At 34.3% G+C, this 26010-nt stretch overlaps 3 protein-coding genes and 1 pseudogene across 4 annotated transcripts in view; all 4 read right to left on the reverse strand.

Moving 5' to 3' along the window:
- LOC125817095 (PHD finger protein ALFIN-LIKE 1-like) overlaps nucleotides 1-26010 on the reverse strand; it is a 115044-nt gene that overhangs the window by 66386 nt on the left and 22648 nt on the right. The window lies entirely within an intron of this gene.
- On the reverse strand, nucleotides 590-1383 carry LOC125817096 (uncharacterized). Its single transcript, XM_049496674.1, has 2 exons — nucleotides 1177-1383; nucleotides 590-1033 (listed from the first exon to the last, which is right to left on the reverse strand). The coding sequence occupies exons 1-2, from the start codon at nucleotides 1381-1383 to the stop codon at nucleotides 590-592; spliced, it is 651 nt and encodes a 216-aa protein (XP_049352631.1).
- On the reverse strand, nucleotides 1402-2368 carry LOC125817059 (uncharacterized; annotated as a pseudogene).
- On the reverse strand, nucleotides 19121-25681 carry LOC125817085 (E3 ubiquitin-protein ligase APD2). The gene is made up of 10 exons (XM_049496662.1): nucleotides 25417-25681; nucleotides 23603-23709; nucleotides 23395-23520; nucleotides 23212-23308; nucleotides 22479-22553; nucleotides 22286-22368; nucleotides 21904-22050; nucleotides 21031-21103; nucleotides 20594-20945; nucleotides 19121-19484 (listed from the first exon to the last, which is right to left on the reverse strand). The coding sequence occupies exons 1-10, from the start codon at nucleotides 25679-25681 to the stop codon at nucleotides 19409-19411; spliced, it is 1401 nt and encodes a 466-aa protein (XP_049352619.1). The 3' UTR covers nucleotides 19121-19408.

Consider the following 26010-nt stretch of genomic DNA (forward strand, 5'->3'; position numbering starts at 1 on the left):
CTTGAAGGTTTTGAACTTCCAATTTTTTGGTTGTAATATACTCACTTGATCATTTAAGTCTTTTACTTCTTTATTTTTGTTAATTTCATTATATATGCAGATTAACACTTCAAAAATTATACAAACCAACATAATTAAGTACTTATATTTTCACATGTATTTTATACAAATAGAATATTTTTAAAAAAATTATTCTATACAATTTAAAATTATGATCTTTACTAATACATGTATGTTACTTCATACATTAACATTATAAATCTAGAGGAAAATATTTCAATCGAGCAAATACACATAGAATTATTTGTCCGAGCATAAATACAAGGAGAATAATATGTTCAATATAACTTATACATATACAATTTCTGTATATGATGGACAATATATACAGACAACAAAAACTCATACTATATACAATAGCATGAATACAAAAAGAAGAACAAAAATGCTCACTATTAATAGGACATAACAAATTTATTCCATCATTACCATTCCAACTCATATAGTTTTAAACACAAAATCAGTTGCGAATAACATTCAAGTATCTATAAAATCCAAAATTACACTCCAGTATAATAGAAAGAGGTCATTAAACTTCTTGAGGCCTATTTCTACACGAACGCCTATTGTGACCTGCAACTTCACATGTGCTACATGTATGCTTCCCTTTGAGACCGAGCAATTCACATATTGTTTTTGCACGAGGTTTCTTTTTTAACCTTCCCGGAGGTCCTTTGAACTTTGGAGGATGAACTTTATCATACATTATGTATTCAGGTATCACCCATTCTGCTACATCAGGCAATGGATAAATCGATATCTCATAAATCTTTAAAATTGTCATTAGTTTATACAAATCCAAGCAATATCCATCAGCTACTAGACTTTTTCGCTTCAGCACAGCCCGAGCATGTTCACATGATATTTCTTCGTATTGAAACTTTTCACAGCTGCATGTTTTATTCTTTAAACAGACCACAAAACTCCTACCATCATCAGTCACATTGTATATATATTCAGTCGACGACACAACCTGTTTCATACAAACATGTTTATGTATATGTATAAATTTATGCATTGTATATATATTAATTCTAATAGTCTTATAACTGTATTTATACAAGTTTAAAACAATTAATTACTCATTAATCAATATTAGATATACATAAAACATACCCCCATTCGTGTGCTCATTGCTTCATTTTCGACCAGTATATTCTGAAATTTTCCAATCAACGGAGTAAATGTGCATACTGCCTCGTGTTTGTTATCATGATTCCATCTCCCAAACATCAGTCTAACTTCTTCCAGAAAATCAAAAATTGGTAATTTCCTCGCAGACACTAGTGCAACATTTATACTCTCTGCAATATTAGGCGTCATAGCCCATTCCCGATGAGTCTATGCATGACACCTAGCCCACTTATCATATCCAGCCAACTCCAAATATTTTTTAACTCTTACATCAACCTTTTCTACGGTATCCAGTAGTTTATCAAAATCAAGTTTGTTGCTTGTATTTAGCATTGTATAGTATACAGGACTTAGCTCCTTGGAGGACTTTCTGAATTTCTTTTGAACATTATCCCACAAGTGCCACATACAAGCATAATGCGACACATTATTATACACTTTTGTCACTGCCTTTATACTGCTCTCATTTCTATCAGAGACAACACACATATTACTCATTTCCCAATAAGCCTCCCTTAGTTGTACAAAGAACCAAGTCCAAGCGGCGTCATTTTATGAATCAATGATACCATAGGTCAATGGGAAAATATATCCTACATTTTTATTTATATACAAATTAACATAAAATAAAAAATATACATTTAAAAACACACTGAAACATACCTGCTCCATTCATTGTATTTGCAGCCACAGACGTCCCATTATACGGTCCTCTTAGGTGACTTCCTTCAACAACGATTACAGCCCTGCAATGATTAAAGCCTTGTATGAAACTATTCAATGCAACAAAAAGATATAAAAACTCATTTTTGTCAGTTTTCTTCAGACGTATATGCGAGCCTGGATATGTAATATCCATTATATACAAGTATGCAGGAAGTTTGTTGTAAGATGCAGAAGTGGTGCCCCTCAAGGAAATCAAAGCCTTCTTTTTAGCCCTTCAAGCCAACGAGTAATTACCATCAACTCCGAGATATATTTTCACATTACTCTGAATATAAGAAGGTGTATATTTTCTCTTGTGATCAACAAGCTTAGGCTTAACAATCCCACCAATCAACATGCTTGTTGCATGTTTTTGTGAATATACTTTATCCTTCAAAGGACAAGTATGATCTATATTAAATGCTCGGATCCTAATTATTCCAAACTTGTTGATATTTGATGCTTTCATTAACCACTCACATTTCTCAGAAATACATTCCAGCCTATAATTACAACATCAAATACATCATAACACATCAATATATGAATAATTAAAACAAAATATACCGTTATGTATTCGTATGTACAAACTATCTACTTGATTGTATTTGACCTCACTGTCCTATATTGAAATCTCTTTTCAATTGCATATATTTCCATCACATATTTCAAAGTGGCTTTGACCTTATACACTTGATCAACCTCCACATACTTATTACATGGATCTGAAATGACTCTATCGCAACTCCCTGACCCCAAAACACAAAGCGGCTCTACCAATTCACCAATTGTCATCTGCTTAGTCTTAAATTCAGCAATACCATCTATACAAATAGATCTAACCATATCCTTCTCCTGATTTGAACTTTCACACAGTTCAGTGGTATTGTTACTATTATCTAGTTTGCTTATACAAATTGGATACGTGTTGAAGTCATTTGCAACCTTTTTAAGCATGATATACACTTTAATACCCATGTTGTTGTGAATCAACATTGGTGTGTTGCTTTCTTCAACCTTATACTCAATTTTCAGCTTAATCACATTCATATCAACCCCGAGTTGCGTTGCAATAACATTATACAACTCCTTATACAATGAACTTTCTTTTAAAATCACCCCTTCAATAGTATAACCAACGTAACAATTGTCACTGTCCCATCTACCAAAATGCATAACCAACACAGCTAATGAAGCCACTTTTATAATTTTTGTATAAAAAAATTAAGTTATATATACATATACATTTATATGATTGAGAATCACAACAACAAAAAGAACATATACTTATACAAATTATAACGAATTCAGTTTTTCAGTTATATACATATTCCCAATATATACTTGTATAAACGATTATATACACAAATTAAAGCTTTATACAAATATACAATTGACAAACCTAAAATAATTGACATATACATATGCCTATTATATATAAATATACAGAATCAAATATTCAAACTAAGGACGAACCTGCACTATATAAATATACAAATTCGAATAAAGAGTCAACAATTTCATATACTTATACAACTCACAACAACATTAATAGGTATATGTATATAAATTACAGCGAATTCAGTTTTTCATTTATATACATATTCCCAATATACACTTATATAAATGATTATACACACAAATTAAAGCTTTATACAAATATACGATTTACAAAATTATATAAAAACATACAGAATCATATATCCAAACTAAGGCTGAACCTGCACTGTATAAATATACAAATTCGAATAAATACTCAACAGTTTCATATACTTATACAACTCACAACAACACTAATAGGTATATGTATATAAATTACAACGAATTCAGTTTTTCATTTATATACATATTCCCAATATACACTTATATAAACGATTATATACACAAATTACAGCTTTATACAAATATACAATTTACAAAATTATATAAAAATATACAGAATCATATATCCAAATTAAGGACGAACCTGCACTGTATAGATATACAAATTCAAATAAATAGTCAACATTTTCATATACGAATTATACATATTTGACTGAATCATATCGAAACACCTATACGTATAAACTCTTAACAAATCATAATACAATTTCATCGTCATTCATAGTTTCGACACCAAATATACAAATCCGAAGAAAAATATGACTGTGAAAAAAGTGAATCTGCGATCAAAAATTCAAAATAATCAACAATATCATCTAGAAAATTTGATAATCACAAATTTTCTTAGAATTCAAAATAACTATATAAATTTTGAAATCATAGGTGTTAAACTCTATTACGAACAAAATATACACCTCTGAATCTACATTCAATTTCAATTGATGAAAGTTTAAAAGGAAATCTGATTTTGAATACACGCTGAACACCAATTTCGACCAGAAAAAAAAATAAAATCAGAGTATATTTTCAACATGAAATTACCTCTTGTTTTTATCTCTAAAATCAATATGATCTCGATTGTTTGTACAGTACTGTCAACAACTTGATCAATTTTCTGAACTGAGTTACAATGGAGTTCTTACTATTGAAGAAGACGTAGAAGGAACAAAATTTTATTGAAACATAATGTGCGTGACTTCAGCGATTTTTTTCCTTTTTTTCTAACCAAAATTATCGCCTTTTATTTAATTTTAAAAAAAATCAAAATGTATATTAAAATGAAGGAATACCGAGATATACAAAAACACAGCTTCATAGCAAACACAATTTTTGCTACGGAGTGCAATTATATAAAGTATAGCCATAGCATACAATTATGAATTTTATATTTGCTATACATAAAATTTTCACATGGACATATGACAGATTCGAAAAAAAAACCATCGCCAATTTAAAATGTTTAATTTAAATTTAACACATCTTGACCCAATTAATTTAGGAAAAATAACATGGGATGGTCAATAGAATTTTAAATGACTCAACTTCTAAGTTATATGTGTCACACCCCGAGCCTACATCCTGGGCGAGACTGGCACTCGAGAACCATTGATGTCCCCAAGCGAACCATTAGCCTAACTTACTTACTCAGCGGAAGACTTTAAGCATTAAGAAAAGAACTCAAATGCAAGATAATTCAATTGTCTCAAACTAAACTCAGAATATTTTTGAAATAAACATTTAACTTAGCCAAAGTGGCAACTCAAATCTGAACATAAGCCAATAAAAAAGTAAAGACGAACGAACTAACTGACTGTCTATCTATGAAGCCTCTAATAACTGAGATTGATATCAGGACAAGACCCACGACATCCTAATAAACTAAAAGCAATAAAAAGGGATCCTCCGTAAGCAATGAGACTCACCAACAAACTCTGGAGCTCAACTAGAATCAACGATGCACTGGATGTTGATCCTGGTTACCTGTGTCTGCATTATAAAAAGATACAAGTCAAATGGCATTACTACATTGAATGTACGGGTATGCGAGATGAATTCTACAACAAGACATAAGCTTGAAAGGAAGTGAAAGAACATAAATGGGCTCAACTCAACACCTAAATCCGAATGTGAAGCGTCATAATAAACAATAAAGTCTTTAATCTTCCACCAGCAATGTCAAGCTGTGCATTGTAGTCAAAATGGTCTTAAGTTTCTGAAAGTTATATTCACACTAATCAAACCACTCAAACGATACCTACTTTTGCGTCAGCCTTGTTAGATATATGGCAATAGAAGCAAAGTTCTTAACAGATCTGCGATAGTAACTAGCAAGACCCACAAAACTCCTAACTTATGTCACATAATTTGTTGAATTCAATTCTTAACTGACTCAATCTTTTGGGGATCTACCATCACCTCTTCTTTCAACACCATATGTCCTAAGAAGGCAACTGAAGAGGACCAAAATTCTCACTTGGAAAACTTAGCATATAACTTATGTTTCCCCAAGATATCCAAAACAATACGAAGGTGATCTGGACGTTCCTTATTTTCCTTGGAGTAGATCAAGATATCATATATAAGCATGATTACAAAGTAATCCAAAAATGGTTTAAACACCATATTCATCAAGATTATGAAAGTCGTCAACGCATTAGTCAACTCAAACGACATTGCCAAGAATTCATGGTGTGCATACCAAGTTCTAAAAGTAGTTTTAGATATGTCCCTAGGCCTAATCTTTAATTGGTGGTAGCCCGACCTCAAGTCAATCTTAGAGAAGACTAAAACACCCATCAACTAGTCAAACATATCATTTATACGAGGTAAGAGGTACTTATTCGGAGTGGTGACCTTATTCAAATGTCGGTTATCTATGCAATTCTCATGCTAACATACTTTTTCTTCATAAACAAAATCGGAGCACCCCAAAGAGAAGAACTGGATGAATGAACCTCTTTATTATAAAGTTAGTGTAGTTGAGTTTTGAGTTCCCTCAGTTTTGTCGGAGCCATGCAATAGGGAGGAATAAAATTTGAGTGAGTGCCCGGCTCCAAATCAATACAAAAGTCAATATCCCTATCCAAGGGCATACCCGACAAATCTATTGGAAATACCTCTTGAAATTTTGAAACCACATGAATAGATTCAATAGAAGGAGATTTTGCACTAGCATCCCAAAGATTAGCCAAATAAACCAAACAATCTTGCCTTACTAGCTTACGAGCCTAAGAAAGTTATGATTTTTATTGGCTTAGGCTTGTATACCCTTCTCACTCGAATTTTTTCCAACTAGGGATCTCTGGAGTCATTGTCTTAGCATTACAGTTTAGCACTAGAAAATAAGGGGATAATCAAGTTATACCTAAGAACACATCAAAGCCGACCATATTTAATAGGACCAAATCTACTCAAGTTTGAAAACCCATAAACATAACAAAGCACAACCGATATACATAGGTAACAACTACAAACTCTTCAACTGGATAAAAACATAAATATGGTTATCAAGAATATTACATGTTACGTCAAGACTCAAGAAAAGATTAATAGATATGTAGTAATAGATGAAACTGGGATCAAACAAAATATTAGCCATCTAGTCAAAGACAAGAATAACATATGTTCTCACAGTGTGTCTGATGCCTCAACCTCTGGCCTGTCCGAAAAAGCGTAACATTGAGCTCTATCATCATTACGGGCAACCCCCCTACCTGGTTGCACCTCTCCTCTCCCTAAATTACCATTCTTCGACCTCTATGATTACCCTATCGCATATCTTGTGGACGTCCTTTGCATCAGTGCCCGAAGCTTTATCCACCTTAGGGACCATAGTAGCAACATGATGATTAAATAGAGCCTGAGTAGCCTACATAGTGAGAGTGGGCCCAATACCTTCCAACCCACTCACAAAAGCTAGAACTTATTGAAACACCTCAAAAGACATAAGGGGAAAACCCACACCCCCAACTTGTGCTTTCACTTCTTGTTCAACATTCTCCTCAATCTCAATCCCAACTTCTTCCTCAACACATTCCTAGGGTGGGGGTGGGTCGCTTGCCTTGGTATATTTCCTGCTTGAGTTCCACCCCTGGCGGGTGTTGCCATTCCTCTACCCCTACCCCTAACCCTACCCTTAATTTTGCCTCTACTTTTGTCATGTGCCCTTGTTGCTGGCTTCGCCGCTGGAGCTACTTCCATTGCACCATTTGTCTCGTAGCAATCATATGCTTGCAAAAGAAGAAAATAAGTTAAGATATCACTTTGGATCGGTAGGTACCAATTAGAATCAAGTTATAGCACGAAGGAAGGAAGGAGAGATAATTTTCTAAAGTCATGTAGCCTCTTGTAGAAAGTACACACATCTCGATATTGTTTCGTAGAACTCTACTAGACTAATTTTGGTACCACGAGATCAACAAAACTAGCACTCTAATATCAACTTTGTCACGATCCCGACCTGCCATTATTACACACACATTAACCCACCTTCTGATGGTAAACCAACTACCAAACTTAACCCATCAACCTTTTTAAGAAATAAGTCGTACTATAAATTCTAGGAAAATGGTTTAAAACAATTAAAGAATCAAGTTCCCATAAACTCAATCATTTACAAAATTTAACTCCCTAGAATTTGAAAGTCATAGTACCAAAACTCTAAAGTATCTAGAATAAGAGGATGCAGCCCTAACAAGAAACATAAGCCAAAAATATAAAATGTCTATGTCCGAGTGGATGAACAACAAGATAAGAAAAAAGTCATGGCAGCCCGAAATAAGTAGCTCACCCTTGGATTCAAATATCTTTCTTCCTACAACTGAGGTCTCGAAGTAGTTGCCAAAATATGCAATATACACCTCAAAGAAAAAACAATTGTAAGACAGTTCCAAAACATGAATGTAAACAAGTAATTACATAACAGTAATAAAGGTCAACACATATATCAACATGCACAACATGATACAAATTCCAAATCACAAATCTTGAATTGACCAATGCATGAAACATGTCCCACATGATCACAAAATGCACATATCCAGTCCTCTCATAGAACCTACACACAAATTGTTAGTGTACTGATGTGATACTAGGGCCAACCATTAATATTTCATACCAGACATGGTATTCAAGCCAACAGTTAGTATCTTGTACCGACGTGGTATCCGAGCCAACTATTAATCTCAAACAACATGTGCAATCACAGTCACAATGATCAACCAACTTGAAACAACTAACTTGAAACCACAAATAAATAAACAAGTTCATTCCATGAGATTATCACGTGAAGTCATTTCACATTTGCCTTCTAGTTTCTCCACATGCATCTCACAAATAATACTACAAAGCAGTTAACATGCATACGTTACATACTTTGGAAAACAAATAAATTATCACCTACCTCGAATCAATCCTTAGAACTCTAAAGAACTTGATTTTTCCTCTTCTGTAATGCCTTGACTCGTTCTTGATCTAAAACAATAATAAAATGTAAAAAAATTAATGAACAATGACCTAATTAAATCTGGATTACACTCAAATCTTAATATTAGACCAATTAATGATCATTCTGCCAAAATCAAAGCTTTTTACACTATTAATTCAAGTGAAAAACCTACTCAAAGAGTAACACTCTATGTTATAAGGCTTAAGAATCAAATTACAAATTAAGGGAGCAATTCACTTACCTTTATCAAAGATATTTGTCATGCCCCGAGCCTACACCCTAGACGTGGTTGGCACTCGAGAACCATTGCTGGCCCCAAGCGAACCCTTGGCCTGTTCCTTGAGGGGGAACGGAGAAGGAAAAGCCAAACACTTCGACCTAACGGGAATGAGCAACGATGAAATGAGAAGATGAGGTGCCTTGGGCACCCCCATTTAAGAAGAAGGGTCGAAGGTTTTGGGCCTGTAGCTTTCCTCGTCCCCCCTTCATCCAGCGGTGCTTGTGTAGAGGGTGCGCCACCTGAAATCGGGCTTGAAGCTCTCACCTTACCAACAAGCGAGAGTTGATGGCTGTTGGTCACGACTACTATAAAAAAGCTCATATGAAGATGACTATTTCACATAGAGGAGTGTGCATCTTTATGTTGGGTGTTCTTCTGTCATGCAACCCGGCGACTTATGTGCGACCTGTGGCCTATGCCTCCTATTTGTTCAGGGCGGGCCGCGTGAACTCTGATTCGATCTGGGTATTCAATCCCGCCGCTGAGATGCTCAGTTGACTCCTTAACCTTGATAGGAAGATGACTTATTCAATAATTTGTGCATAAGGGTAAGGAACTTTGGATGAACTAATGTGAATGGGTGTAAGCCTCGCTGCTCGGAAACACCCAGTGCTGACCACACTGAGAGACACGAAAGCGTAGGTAACGTCAATTGGCAAAGTGGCGTTAAGCATCCCTAGCGGTACGAAAAGAGTGGTCGTGATGATATCATCTACGTCCGTACCGCTTCTTGTAGAGTTGATCCCGCATCCAACCAAGTCAGTGGAAGACTTAAACATAAAAAATATAACTCATGCAATAACTTAAGAGATAATAACTTAGCCAAAAATGGCAACTCAAGTCTTAAATGTATACAACTGAAATGAATAAGACTAAAGAACTATAACTATTTGTCTATGAAGCCTCTAAAACAAAGAGAGATATTGGGACAAGACCTCCGATCATCCTAACAACTAAAAAGTGGAAAGCAATGTAAAAAAGAGAGTCATCCGGAAAGTAAGGAGGCTCACCCACAGACTCTGAGTGCTCAACTAGATCAACAAGGCGCTGGATGTTGATCCTGGTTACCTGCGTCTGCATCATAAGACGATGCAGGCCAACTGGCATCAGTACATTGAATGTACGAGTATGCGAGTTGGAATACTAAACATAACATAAGCTTGAAAATAATCTAAAAGGAACACTTACCTTGGCCTTACTCAACTCCTGAATAACTTCACTCAATATAAAGCAATAAAACACATGCAATATACAAAAAGCTTTTAAAACAGTAGAAACCAACTTAGTTTGTTAAAGAAATGCAATAACAAACTCAACTGTACTCGTATAATAAAATAATATAGTTTCTGTGGGAGTTTCTCTAACCGACAACCACCATTATGAGCTTAAGTGGTGATACATCGTCTTGCCCACGCTGCCAGAACTATCCTATAGTTTGTCATCATATAGAATGCCTTAACTAAGTGGATCCACTAGTCTATGCTAAAAAGCACTTAAGGAGTCATCTAAAAAGTACGATCCTTTACTACCCATGATGGCTACATGGTTTATCGAGACTTGAGTTAATATGAACTCACATCCCCATATCGGTGCTCAATAGTCCTCCCAAAAATATACTTATCATATGTTTTTAAAACAAACTTTGTTTTCTTTGGTTTGAGATAATTACTCAAAACTTAGCTTAAAAGCTCTCTTGGAATCGATGTTCGAATTCCCTTTCTTGCTCAAATGTGAAAATATTTTTAACTCTTGGGAACATTCTCGTATAATCTTTGAAGAAATGAACTTTGCTCTTACTATTTACTCAACTCAAAGCTTAATAAAACAAAGTTAAAAGGTTTATAAAAGACTTTTAGAAAACTTTATGAATTTCTCTTAACTTGACTCTTAACTTTGTTTGAATTGAATTATGGAATCAAGGATTGTGATTTGTAGGAAAGATCTCATGATGTTTAGGAGTGTTTTTAAATAGCTAAACATGAGAAAAGATCAAAAAATCACTATCTGGAAACAAGTCCGTGACGCGGAGATCTATTTATATTTTTTATCGCGAAATTAAATTTTGAAATAGAGGAGTCCGCGTCCTAACCGCGATGCAGAGGCGATATTTGTTCACTGGGGGAGCAAGTCCGCGACGCGGACTTGCATACATGCTCAACTTTTTCCTTCTTCGTTTTCTCACCCCCAATCCGCCTAAATCCGATTATTTTTCTCAATCCCTCTATAGATTCAAATGCCCAATATATACACACAAGAATCTAACTCAAAACAACTCTTAAATCAACACAATTCCATCATGGACTCCACAATCCCATCAAATCTCAAGAACTAAAGCGTTTATCAAGAACATAATTCAAGAACATCATACTTTCAACTTCCTAGAAACGGATTTAGCTGAAACAAACATGATCGGCGCGTGAGTGAACGAACCCAATGCTATGAAAGTCTCACATACCTCGTAGGGATCAGCCCTTGACGAAATCCACAAGCGATTCTTGAAGATCTTGACGATTCTTGCTCCTTCTCCTCTTTTCTCCTCTTCTTTTCTCTTCTCTAAAACCCTAACTCAATATTGTAAAAGCATAAACTGAATCCTATCAGTTTAGACCCCAATTAATTACCAAAAAACGAAATTAAGTCATGGGGTATAGAAAAGACCATAATTCCCTTCAAAAACCCGGATTAGACTTTCCTTAATTTAACAACCCAACTTCCAATGGGCATATCCCACTCATACGAACTCGGAATCGCGCAAACTCGGCAGCGTTGGAAAGATAATTTCAAGATCATTCCTACGATATCTGGAAGCAAACCTAACTCATCTTGAGCTAGGAGTTATGGTCGTTTGAATTTGACCAAAAACCCAAACTTAGCATAACTTAACAAATTTCCAGATTTTTCATTCTTTCCAAAAACAATCTTTCTAATTCTAGCTCTTTCTAGTTCTTTCAAAAACAGAAGTGTTACAATATTAGTGGGAAAACAGATGGAAACTGCCCTAACTCGCCTTCCCCTTTCCTAAATGAAGTGCAAAAACTAAGAGATTTTGGAAATTTTTCTCCATTAAAATCCGACTTACTCTGCTATAGTGCATGCATGCATGCATATTCATCCTGATATAGCAGTGTGACACCCTTTGTAGAGACTTTCATGGAATTAGAGACTCATAAACCTTTCCAAAAATCCTACATTTCGCAACATGTCTTCGACCCTTGACGTTCTATACTAACCCCTTCATGCCAAGTTCAATACCAAAAGTTTTACTCACCCAAATTCAATTCTGGAAAGCCCTATGGGTTCTTTATTGTCTTAACTACTAGAAAACATGACTCAAACTTAGACATATCGCCCAACCCATTTCCGAATTTCTCTAAACCTCACCTTACTCATATTTCATCTGAGACTGCCTAGCATAGAATTGTTAAGTCTCTACCCAAAAAGTTTTTTTGACCCGATTCTTTCACCATTAGTCTACCCATAACGATTGGAGGGGGTCGTTACAAATAGTATATCTTAAACATGTAGTTAGTGAGATATTATAGTATTATTATTCAGTTTGGTGAAATTCCTCTAATTCGGAAATATATGCGTTGAATGAATTGATATATAATCTGATGTACTTGATTCAATATTCCATTATATGTTATGTTCTTTCCATGTCTTCTTGCATTTTTTCCTCTTTTATAATTATCACAAAATGATTTTAAAGTGAGATTGTATTTTTGTCAATATTTTGCCTGTCCTGAGGACTGCCCAACTTTTGAAGGGAGTGAAGTAATTGAATTTAGGATGTCACAAGGTGACCAACCCATTTTTTCGATATAACTTCTTTCTACTTTCGAATCTCATAATAAAGGAAGAAAGGAAGAGCTTGATCCACTAAATAATGTCAGTATTTAGTTATGACTTGTTGCAGATGCAATCCTTCAATGTTTATACATGTACATAAAACAAATTGTTTTCAAACCTAAAATTATTAGAGAAGTTAGAAAAAAAATTGACATTGTTTCCTCCATGTAATGATCACGATACTAGCATCTTAAGACAATATCTATTAATATTGTCCTTCCACCCAGTGAGTAGCCACATGGTGGTACCATTTGTCGGAAAAAAATACCATATATATAAGTAAAATAATACACGAAATGATTAAATAACATATTTTAGACACTCTTAACATAACAAATTACTATTTCTGAACACCCTTTGTAAAATTTCTGGCTCCACCACTGCTTCCACCAAATAATAGCAACTTGTTTTGTTATGACATTACCTTCTTCATCATCTTCCTAACCATCTCCTCACAATAAATAATCTTTCTTCTTTTGTAGAATATTAGACACTTAATAGAGTTAATATCTCAAAAGGTCACTCAACCAACTTTGATAATTTATATAGCAAAGTCATTGAACTTTGTTTTGTATTAGTAAAATCACTCAACTTATGCTTTTGCATCAATAAAATCACTCAATTAAATTTGTCATTAATTAAATATAAAACATGATTTTTATTAATCCACATGCAACTAGACCAAAATTCATTAACAAGTCAACCCATTAACCCAAACCCAATTAAAAAACCCAACACTTCTTCATCTTCTTCCGACCCCCAATTCCAACGATCCATATCACTGAATGCCCGACAGTAAACAAGGTGAAAAGGGCGATAAATTTCTATAGAATTTTAACTTTAGTAGTTATAATACGATAATGTTAGATTAACCCGATTAAGTTGCTTTAATAAACATGCGCGTTTATATTGATGAGCAGCTTCAATTGTAATCTTAACTGCAGTAGTTTAGTTTGGACTTGGATGATGCACAATTAAGTTATATTAATATATGTGTGTTTAAAAAATAAAAATGATCCATTTCAATTTTGAATTTTTTTTTTGTCAAAGTTTTGAGTTAATGATTTAATTGATATAACTATGTAAGTTGAGTGATTTTATTGATATAAAAAACAAGTTTAATGACTTTGTTAAATAAATTCTCAAAATTGAGTGACTCTTTGTGATATTAACTCCACTTAATATGTAAAAAGACTAGATTTTCTTTTCGTACATGTTTTTCTTTTATTATGGGGAAAAGACATAGTTCCTCCCTAAATTTGTCCTGAAAGATCGAATACACACTTAAACTATCATGGTGATCTATTACACACATTTATTATTTAAAAGTGAATTTAATATCATTCTGAGACATTTAACATCACTCTCACAATATGTGATTATTTATACTCGCTCGCCACATCGATGCTACGTCATAAATTATAACTTTTATCTCCCTTTTTTTTTACTGTATTCATGAACTTTTCTTTTTGTTAACTATATTTTTACACTAATTAATTATTAAAATTCTCCAATAAGTATAACTTCTTCCTCACTAAACCCCACTCACTCCATCTCTCATCACACCAAGGAAACCATGTTGACCGCCTTCACCATTGATTATTTGCTCTTATCCACCATCACCATATTACCTTTATTTCTTCGTCATCTTCTTCTTCATCGTCATTCTTCTTCGTCTTCTCCTTTTTTTCTTTTTAAATTTGATGTACTGAAATTTTTTGGAGTGAACTATATATCAAAAGGCTCTAAACATCGAAAAAGATTCATATCTAAATTTTGGGACTGTTTAGAGGAAATTTTGAGTTGATTGAGATTGAACAGTGATTTTGAGTTGATAGAGATTGAATAGTCAGTCTTCACTTCAATGTATAGCTAAACTATATTCAACTTTTTTAGTGTATAATAATGTATAGTCAATTGTATCATATTGTATAGTTACTGTATAGCTAGGTAAGTTATATTGTATAGTCAATGTATACTTTCTATGATTTTTGGCTTCTATATAAATAAAATATGACTATATTTATTGTATGCTAGTTACTTTATTGTATTTATTTGAGACTAGCCCATTTCAGTATGATTAACTATAGAAACTTGTGTTGGGAATTTTCCTTGGAACGGTTAGCTCCCTACGATGTTAAAATTGAATCTCCTCTTTTCATTTAGTTTGTTTTAACAATAATTATTTGTGATTTTGAACTTGGTACATGACTATGCGCTTAAGTAATTGTTTTATTTAAAAATATATCAAAAGGAAAATGACTGTGTTTCTGAAAAATCGATTAAACTTATGGTTTAAGAGAAATCGAATTTCCAAAAGAACAGAGTCGCCACTTAATTTTTAGTAAAAAATCAAGAAAAAATTAAAGGTTTTCAAAAAGATTTAAACAGATAAAATCAATTGAAAAAGGGTTCGAGTTCAAATGTACATTCCGAGAAGGTGTTAGGCCCTCGGAATGCCCGCTAACTCGCGGTTGACCGACGATTTGACCAAAATGATTTTGACTAATTTTGAAATTTTAACTAAATAGAAGAACTCATTAACTATATATTTTTTGAAATTTTAACTTAGTAAAAGAACTAATTTATATTAACTATATATATATATATATATTTTTTTTTTTTTTATTATTATTATTATTATTTTTTTTAACTTAGTAAGAAAACTAATTTATTTTGAAATTTTAAGTTAGTAAGAAAACTAATTTATTTTGAAATTTTAACTTAGTAAGAAAACTAATTTATTTTGAAATTTTAACTTAGTATGAAAACTAATTTATTTTAACTTATTTATTTATTGCCATTTATTATTTTTATCACTTTATTTATTTTAAGGGGGGATGAACTAGGGGAATTTTTCTAAGGGAAATGACTTAAGGAGATAACAAGACCAAAATTAAATAAAAGCTAAGTAAACAAATTATATGAATGAATATTTATTTTAAAAAATATAAAAGAGAAATGACTACCTTTGGGGTTTAATTAAATTTAACCATAAGAAATGAAAGCATTAGTCGAACGAATAAAACAAAGCGTAGGCAAGAAAATTGAATTTGGGCCTTTGCTGCGTTTTTGGGCCTCCTTCAGCCCATTTTCGCTCCCAAACACCTGTGTATACAGCAAATGTATATTGTTGTATATGGGTCGTATTTTGACCCCTTTTTGTGTATATCGAACCGTATGTCGAACGTATACAGTCTATTTTGACCCCCGCAACCTGAATTTTATTTTTTTTCCCTGTATATCATGCGTATAGTTGCTGTATAGCAGTGTATACTGCTGTGTACAGCAGGTATACAGCTCTTTTTGGGCTTTTGGAGGCTTGCATTAGCTTCCCTTTCGCCCTCGAACACCAAAGGCTGACTTCGATACCCGAAAATGCAGGGAGATGATGAAAGGAGTCCGATTTAGACTCCGCGAAGCATCACATGTAAAGCAAGTGAAAGAAAAGAATTAACATGGATAATTCAACTATCGTTCAACGATTTTGTCAATGAAGAGGCAATAAGCAGACACATGTTTATCAAATAATATGCAAGTTAAGATAAGAATCACATGCATCAAATGAAATAACAACCTTTATCTTCAACACAAAAGTAAAAAAAAAAATAAAAAAATTGCATTTAGATTAATGAGATATAAGTGTATTCAAAAGACGAATCATAGAGCTAATTTGATCATTTTTGGGAAGAAAACTTATTTGTAAATATGAAAAGAGATCATTCATGACAAGTAGATAAATCCAAAAGTGACCAAAATGCAATCCACCAACGACGAAACTAATGATAAGCATGCTAATGGTTAAGAACATTAAAGCAAAATGACTACTAATTCCAACATTTTGGAAGGCCATAAAGCCGACTAAACATCACAGCAAACTCATCATCTAATCATTATCATGACGACATTTAGCTAGACGAATCAAGTCATAAATACGAGAACCTAATTACTGAACAAACCAACGATCCTTGTAACTAAACTACTCAATTGGAAACTTAGAAAAGTATGATAATTAAGCACAAACGGAAACTACAGCCTAAGAATCATTAAACTAACAAATTCACATGTACACCAAGCAAAGAGAAGTATACATCAGTTTAAACTCAAAAGCCAACTAACCAAACAGTTCATTGCCAGCTTACAACAACAGGATATAAAGAGCTGAAGGCAGAACAATCACATCGGAAACGAAGTGCTTGCCAAACTTAGGCTAAAATATCTTATTCGGAACTGAACATATGGGACAACAAATGATTCAAACGAGACTAAACTTGTAAACTAGTTAGCACAAAAAATAGGATAAAACTTAGACACATAAAACAATATGAACTTTAATATAACCTTAGGAACACACAAACTGATCCTGTAACCTCATCCAAATACAATAATGACAATCGAATGCAATGACCATCTTCACACAGAGATACCTCATTCAAGAAACAAGAATGGATTCCTATCCAAAAGAGTGGAAATTGATATTCATTGAATGGAAATAAGGCGAGTTTATTACCTCTTGTAGTGCAGCAAATCTGGGACAGACGAGAAGAGCACAACTCCCACCACGACTACAAGCTTAACTTCGCCGGAAACGAAACGAGAACAATACGAACAGTGATTTTTAGTTCCCAAAATGTCTGGGATTCGGATTGCTTTTAGTTTCTCTAGCAAAAAATTATTTTCTGATGAGCAGTTGTATATATATATTTTTTTTCTCCCCCCCAAACAGTGACTAAGAAGAGAATATATATAGGGGATTATTAGGGCATATTTTTTGGGGGAATCCGGATGAGAATCGGCTCCATTCGAAATTCAAATTTCAAAACCTTTCACCATTGAAGGGAGGCATGCTTTTTCTGAAATTTTTGCCCTATTCCGGAAGGGGAAAGGCCGAATCGACGCCTCAAATTGACTCTAATGTCCTTGAGATGCCACGTGGAGCGATCTCACGTTGGCAAGGACGAAAATGCGTGCTTGATGGCTGGAAACGGACTGCTGAAATCGCACAGTGGAGAGAGACGTTGAAGCTGAAGATGCTGTACAGGGGATATGTACTGTTTTGGTATTGTAATGTTGCTGTTGCGTCTGTTTTTTTTAGTATAGGATTGTTGGTCTTGTTAGAGGAATTGGGTTTGGGCTGGGAATGGGTTTCTTTTTAGCAGAAAATAATTGGGCTGGGAATTAAGATTGGGTCTGCTGGAAAAGTTAGAGAAAAGGCCCAAAATTGGTCCAAAAAGGTAAGTTAGATTGGAATCAGGAAATGGCTTTACGGATTGCGAATTTGGCCAAGCTAATTAAGGATTTAGCCAAAATCGGATGAATATTCATGAATTCGGCTAAATTCTAAATAGGATGAATTAATATTAATTAATCAACGAGCTTCTTAATCTTAACGAAATAAAATAATTAACTTAATTATAAACTAACTATTTCAAAATATAAAGTATTATATAACTAAACTAGTTAACCAAATATTTAAGTAAAACTAAATATTTTTGAGGCAATTTTCGAATGATCATAAAATATACTAATTATATACATAATTATGTAAAACAAATGTATTATCTAAAAATTATAAAAGTGACAAAACTAGTTAAAATAACTTGCAAACGATATATATATATATATATATATATATATATATATATATATAGTAAAACTAAATATTTTTGAGACGATTTTCGAATGATCATAAAATATACTAATTATATACATAATTATGTAAAACAAATGTATTATCTAAAAATTATAAAAGTGACAAAACTAGTTAAAATAACTTGCAAACGATATATATATATATATATATATATATAGTAAAACTAAATATTTTTGAGACGATTTTCGAATGATCATAAAATATACCAATTATATACATAATTATGTAACACAAATATATTATCTAAGAATTATAAAAGTGACAAAACTAGTTAAAATAACTTGCAAACAATATATATATATATATATATATATATATATATATATATATATATATATATAATTTTATGAAACTAATTGTTTTGAATCGTTCGAGGATTACGAAGCTCAAAAATTAATTATTATCGGGGAGAGTCAAAATTGGGTGTCAACAGTAATTTGTTGATACAGTAGTATAAAACCACGAGGACTGTGGTTAGATGGATGCATCCTTTACCAATGGTGTCGGGTTCGAGTGATAGAAACTGGTCAAATCTGAAACCGAATTAGTTGGTCAATGATTTCTGGAGGATGTATTTAAGGCAATTTTTTTAAAAAAAAATCCCCTCAAATGTGTGAACTTCACCAGCTATATGTTTCAAGTACATGACATTATGGTTGCTTCTTGGTAGAGTAAACCAATGTAAAGAACCAAACATCCATGGGGAAAAGATACAAATATTGTATGTCACATAGAAAATACATATGTGCTGCCCTCTATACCAAAAGAAATGGATTAGCCTACCAATACCGCGAACTATTTCATTTACAGCATCAATTCTCAAAGAGTAATAAATTGGAAGGAGTACTCAGTATATCCATGATTTACATTGTATCTACAATGGCTTTCTCTCGGCTACTCAAACTGTATATATCTTTCTCACCTTCTTTATAGGCCTGCGACAGATTGGGCAAGTACCAGCAACTTCTGCTATCCTGTAAATGTCAATTTCATGGTGTTAAACTATTATACATGGATTTTCCACCTGTATTTTCATTTCTTTCTTTACCAGTGTAGATACTACCAACGACTACGCTACTAAAAGGGTTGGAAATGCCTTTGCAAAAACAGTGAACTTAGATCACACAATAAAATCATTGAAATGTGATTCATTTCTTTAGTCTATAGTTCTTTAATTGAATTTGATTGATCATAGTTTTGCCCCTTTGCTTTTAAGGATTGTATGAAAGGCAGTTCAATAAATGATCTCAAAATTTGTTTGGTGCCTTGGTAACATAGAAAACCAAAGGAGGGGGATGGGTGCAACAGAATCACCATAAAAGAAAGTAAAGTTGGGGACATAGTAAACCTCCTACTATTAACTATAAGAGTGACTCCCTGTGACGGGAAGGGGAAAGATTGAATCTTGAAAGACCGAGCCCCTGGCTAAAGGGGAGGGAGCATAGTAGATAAAATAGAAGAAAAGGGAAAGGAGGAAGAACACCATAACAGGATCTCTTGGTTGTGGAGAAAGAGGCCGACAGGTGATAATTTACTTTGAGGGAAAAGTTGTGACTAGTCCTAAGTTGTGTCTCAGATTATGATCATACTGCCCCATCCATGTGGCTAGAATAGTCTCCCCAACCATATTTTCTTAATGAACAAGAATAACAACATCAACTCTCAATGATGTCCCTTTATTAACAAGGGAAGTCTAGCTGTCATGTCATGGCTTGCTGGTTTCTCTCATATGCATTTTTTATTTTTTTGATGACGAGGGAAACCCGCAGCCGCTACCCTTTGGGTGCGCACATGGTAAAACCCCCGCTCCTATGCAATAGCTCGCAAACCACATAGGAGAGGTAACCCACACTAGGCAAGCCCGGTGTGACGAGCTCGACCCAGAAGGCAAACCCCTTGCTTTCGCTGGCAAGGGGTTTCGAACTTGAGACCTCCAACATGGAAGTCCCAAGCCCAAACCACTGGTTTCTCTCATATGCATAAATAAATATAAGCATATTCTTTTGCAAGTACTTAGTCATTCCTCTGGAGTATAAACTCAAAAAGAAAACATTTTTAGTTTTTAGAGAGAGAAGTGACATACCTAGTTCCACATTCAAAACAGGATGCATGGTGTCCACATGGAAGAAAGAAGCAGTCCCTTGGCGCATCAAAACAAATTGCGCAGAGTCGGCGAATATTGCTGTTGTATTCACCATCTTTAACTAGTCTCCCTTGAGCTGCAGTGAGGTCCAGTACACCTTCATTATACTCATCATCTTGTGAAAGACCATCGTAAGAAGAACCCCAGCTTGCAATATCATCATCTTTGCGTGAAAGAAGAGGGGTCTGCTCAGATTCCATCGGCCCCACTGGGTCTCTAATACCTTCCAGATGAGTGGATTGCATATTATTCAAGTACCTGAATACCAACCAAATGAGAAAACTCATCCCACCTGCATTTAGAAAGAATGATGAAGATGAAAAACTACAGATTTTTCAATTGGAACATCAGGGGTTATGTAGAAAAGAGAAATATACCTACTCCAAGAAGATATGTGATCCACCGAGGTCCATAGGAAAGTTTGACGCTCCACATACCAGTAGCTATACCCTACAGGAATTGGAAAAAAGGCTAACTTCATTCACATGAAATCTACTCTATGAAACTTGAATGCTTTCCTCTCTACCTCGTGGTATAAGGTTTGGGAACACTTTACCCTCCGCAGACCCCACCTATGGGATTACAATTTACACCAGGTATGTTGTTGTTGTTGTTGTTGTTGAAATTTGAATGCTTGCCAAAGAATATTTACATAAGTCCTATTTAATTGGTGAGACAAAGGAGATATTCCATATTCTACAGTCTACTCCACTGTATAGGGTCCATTAAGATTAACAGTAGTCATGATGCCAAATGACTTGGAGAATGGACATATACAAAGAAGGATCTCTATTAACAAGCCAATCTCTAACCAAAACGTATAAGGATGGAGTTGTCATGACAAAATGCATGTAAAATCCTAGAACATAGTAGTGCAAATGACTGTACTAACTAGTTTAGTGCATCTCAAAAATCTAGTCCCAGCCTTCAAATGACTGTTCATTTGTGATGACAGAAGCTGAAATGCTACTGCTTGGTGTTAATACACTCAAGTTGTCTCCACTCGACAAGTTATATAATCGGCAAACAGAATATACTATTCCAACAGAGATATTTAGAAGTAAGCTTATCAAGATATTGTGTCCATGTGTGGTCAAAGATTCACCGCTTAAAGAAACATCTGTTAATAGAAATGATAAAAAGACTGCAAAAAACTGCAAACGCATTGAGCAAAATTAAAGCATTTGTATTGGGCATATTCTCTGTTGAGAGAATTAAACAAGGAGATCTAGAAAAATCTGGAGACTTACTGGCCTTTGAGGAGGAGAAGTCAAAAGAGCAACATTTCCTCCGGCCAGAAAGAAGCTCATTCCACATGGTTTTTGTCTGAGGTTGCACTCATAATAAGCACCAGTTGTATTATAGAGCAATACCTTACTTCTAATATTCAACCGAACCTGTTTTTCACAGAACTAAACATGATAAATAATAAAAAGAAGATAAATGCAGTTCTAGTGAAAAGCAGAAAAATATCCCCCCCACCCCAAAAAATTGAAAAATAAGGGAAATTACGATTTCTTTCTACCAATGTGATTAGATAATTGTTCACCTGGCGGAAGAAAGGTTATACCCATACTGTCTCTTAAGAGTACTATCTTAAGTGAAAATTTGACATGGTAATACTTATTTGACCTGTACAACTCCAGAGTTCAAGTTGCCCACTGCCACGTAATAACTAGAGGACTTCCCTATGTCTTGGCTGATTGTGCCATTCCCTGCAGAAAGGCAGCTGGTGTGATAAGGTAACTTCTATCTATTGTGAGCTATAGTTTGTGCAAGACCTTTATGCAGGGATCATAAATAATTAGCTAGTCTTCTTTCTTACCATAAATGACATTCCATGATAGTGTTGTATTTGGATAAGATGGGTCTTCAAGCCACTGAGCTAGACCTTCGCTTCCTGCAGTTCATTGACTTTTAGAGAAAAATATCTCAGTGCTAGAAAATTGAAATGGAGCTAGCATGTCAGAACTTGGCTGGCTATAATATTAAAGAAGACCTGATCAACAAGACAGGTAACCACTTTCCAAGGGAGTGAGCCACAAAGACAATTCCCCACTGAAGGGTTGAGCCCAGAATACACCGCTCTGATGGACCACTTAAAGAGGAAAATGAGGAGAGAGACAGTTCCAGGGAACACTTCTTTTTTACCGCTGGCCTGAAAGGCGGGTACTGGGACTCAGAAGAGACTAGCTTAGACAAAAATAATATGTCAACTGTAAGCTAAATGATAGTACAGAAATATTATTTGTTTCTCTGGATGGGCATATAAGAACCAAAGAAAACAATGAACCCAAAAACCATAGAAGCTATACTGCAATAGTGAGGTGGACCAGACTTCTACCAAGTTGAGTACTCTAACAGTCCTCTACATGGGCTATCCTATAATACATACTGTTAACATGAGGTTGAAAAGCCCATTAATTTGGATTGATTTGCAAAGTTTTGATGCTACCTTACAAAGTAATCAACCTAGTATAGATTTAAATTGACCCCTAAACAAGAAATGCAACACTGGGAAACAAAAATTGGAATAGACTTGACGAAAATGAACTTACCTTGAGCAATAATAAGGACTAAACCAAACGAACTTGAGGACTTGACACTATATGATATGTTTATTTGAGACCCTTGATTCAAGTAATATATCCATTGCTGTAAAATCAAACACAAGATAATTCATTAAACAAGCCTCAGATAGGCATTAGAGACTTAAAAGAAAATTTAAAGTCACACCGTGCCTTGTTAGTGTTTGCAGGAAGAGAGGTTCTGTAAGCTTCAGTAGAAGTTGCAAGAACATCAAGAGACGGATTTTCATAGAACCCATACACCGTTGGTCTATTGTTTGCACCATCCATCTCTTCCACCTTGTAGGAAGGACACAAGTTTTGTCAAACTACGAGCTTAGAGAATATGTAAAAAAACAGGCTAAGAAATTACACAATTTACCTTTATATTTTTTACAAATAAGGGATTAGGTTTTATCAGGATTGAGGAATTTGGTCCAAGCTGCAAATTACCTGGCCCATAAACTCCCAGTATCAAAGTCATAGAGACTGAAGAAAAGAGAAAACATTCATCAAGGCAAGCTCTGAAGTATCAAACGTCTTTAGTGAAAGAAAATAAGCAAGAAAACAGAAATGCACAAGCATATTAACGTGAATATTTCCTATAAAAGTCATAGATACTGGAGTAAAGAGAAATTATTTCCACAAAGGAAGCTCTGAAGTGTCAAATGCTGTGTTTACCAGGAGAAATGTAAGAGAGAAAAAGCTTTTAAATACGAATGCTTCTTACGATCTCTCACCTATTTGCGTAGGAATTAAAATTTTTAAGTAAATACTAATAATATGAGCATGCTAGTGATCAATTATGGTAGTTGAGTGATTCACAAAATTTTAGGATTGCACAATGTAAACCCAATCAGTGAAGCCATCAAAAGCTACGAGATTTGTCCTCATTTGGAGCAACACACTACCATGAACAGCCAGCCATTCTTCCCCCAAACTCCACATCAACCTACACACTGACCTAATCCCAGTCAACTTCACATGTGCATAAAATTTACACTCTCCAGCCAATTAGTAAGGCAATTGTAGTTGTTATCTTGATTCCCCCTTTCTTTCAAAAAGCATTCATAAATTTGTTACATATAAGCCTCAACACTTGCACAAGATGAGCGTCACATAAATGCAAATAGCAAGATGGATGTGTAGTCATACGAGAATAAACAAAACGAAAAATGATCTCATCACATCCATTTGGAAGTGCAAGTTGAGTATACATGATGAGAAAGATCATTTGAGATGGTTTTGTAGTGCCCTACTTAGATCTCTAAAGGTGCAAGTGTATAGGTGTGAAACCATGATAATTGAAGGTTCTAATAGGAATGAGATAGACCTAAAATCAAATGAAAGATTCTCGGATCCATGAGACTTAACAAAAAAACAGAATGTAATAACAGAACACTCATATGAGTGATACCGACTGGTAGGTATTAAAAGCTTAGTCATATAGCTACACCTATAATAGAAGCTGTTTTTGCAAGAAGTTCTTTTAGACTGTATACAGATTTATATATCAGTAGAAAATTTATGTAAATTAGTCTTAGAGAACCCCAAATTATCAAATATCGGAATGAAACAGGTCAGACTTCACAGGAATAAAAGAATGGAGCGAAACGGATAGTACAAACTTCATATAGCTGCCCCGCTTCGGTTGAGATTGAGCCATAATAGTTGTTGTTAAATACACTTATACTATCACTTTCTTCGCGAGTTTCATACCTCAACTATCCATTGTTTCATTTAACTACCTAACCATCATTCCATTTGTATTAAAACACACTTCGATGCTGAGTTGGCCTTCCTACGCCTATTGTCAATTAGGGAATAAGAGTTTCATACCTCAACTATACATTGTTCATTTAACTACCTAAACCATCACTCCATTTGTATTAAAACAAACTTCGATGCTAAGTTAGCCTCCACACTGCTATTGTCCATTGGAAATAAACATTTGGCCAACTCAACATTGAGATATGTTTTAATACAAAGGTAGTCCTAACTTAAGGTAGCTAAAGGGTAACAATGAATAGTTGAGACACAACTATATGATGGGAAAAAAAGGGCACAAGTGAACATGTCCAAATATCATCAGATTGTCTTATTTTCGGTTTTCAGAGCTGCAACGATAGTAGAAATAAAAATGAAAAAGAAACGCAAACACACATATGCAGATTTTGGGGAGAAAGAAAAAATTACCGAAGAACCAGAAAGTGATAATAACAACAATGTAAGAACAGGTATCATCTCTGGCTAACCGCACAGCTTCCTCATTGTCAGTCGCCGGAAAATAAGGTGCATTGTGAAAAACATTATTCCTCTCCGGAAACGGCAACGGAGGCCGCCTATCATCGTCGTCAATCACCGGTACCTCCTCCTCGTGTCGCGACATCGATGCATCGCCGGAAAATTGCTCATCCCTAACCTCCGACGAAAATGACCGATTCCGATCTGATTCCTCCATTCTGAAGAATAAGAAGTAAAAATCGTGATTTGAGAGAAAATTGTAGAAAGAAATAAATTGAAAATTTTACTGTAATGAGAAGAGTACATGATTGAGTTGAACGTGGCTTCACCAATCAGTCATCATTTTTATTTTTATTTTTGTTGTTTTTTGGGATATACGTATTTCAGATTCCGATTAGTAGTTGACAACTGAAAGTTTTAAGAATAATAAAGTGTGACAGTTAGGTGATTACATTTACAATCATATGAATTGTGAATTTATATATTTTTTTTTTATTTGACATTTTGGCCTCTGTTCTAATAGTATAATAAAAAAATAGCAGAGTT

This window comes from Solanum verrucosum, unplaced genomic scaffold (assembly GCF_900185275.1).
Source record: "Solanum verrucosum unplaced genomic scaffold, falcon-dt-bn FXZP01000094.1, whole genome shotgun sequence".
In the NCBI taxonomy this organism is placed as follows: domain Eukaryota; kingdom Viridiplantae; phylum Streptophyta; class Magnoliopsida; order Solanales; family Solanaceae; genus Solanum; species Solanum verrucosum.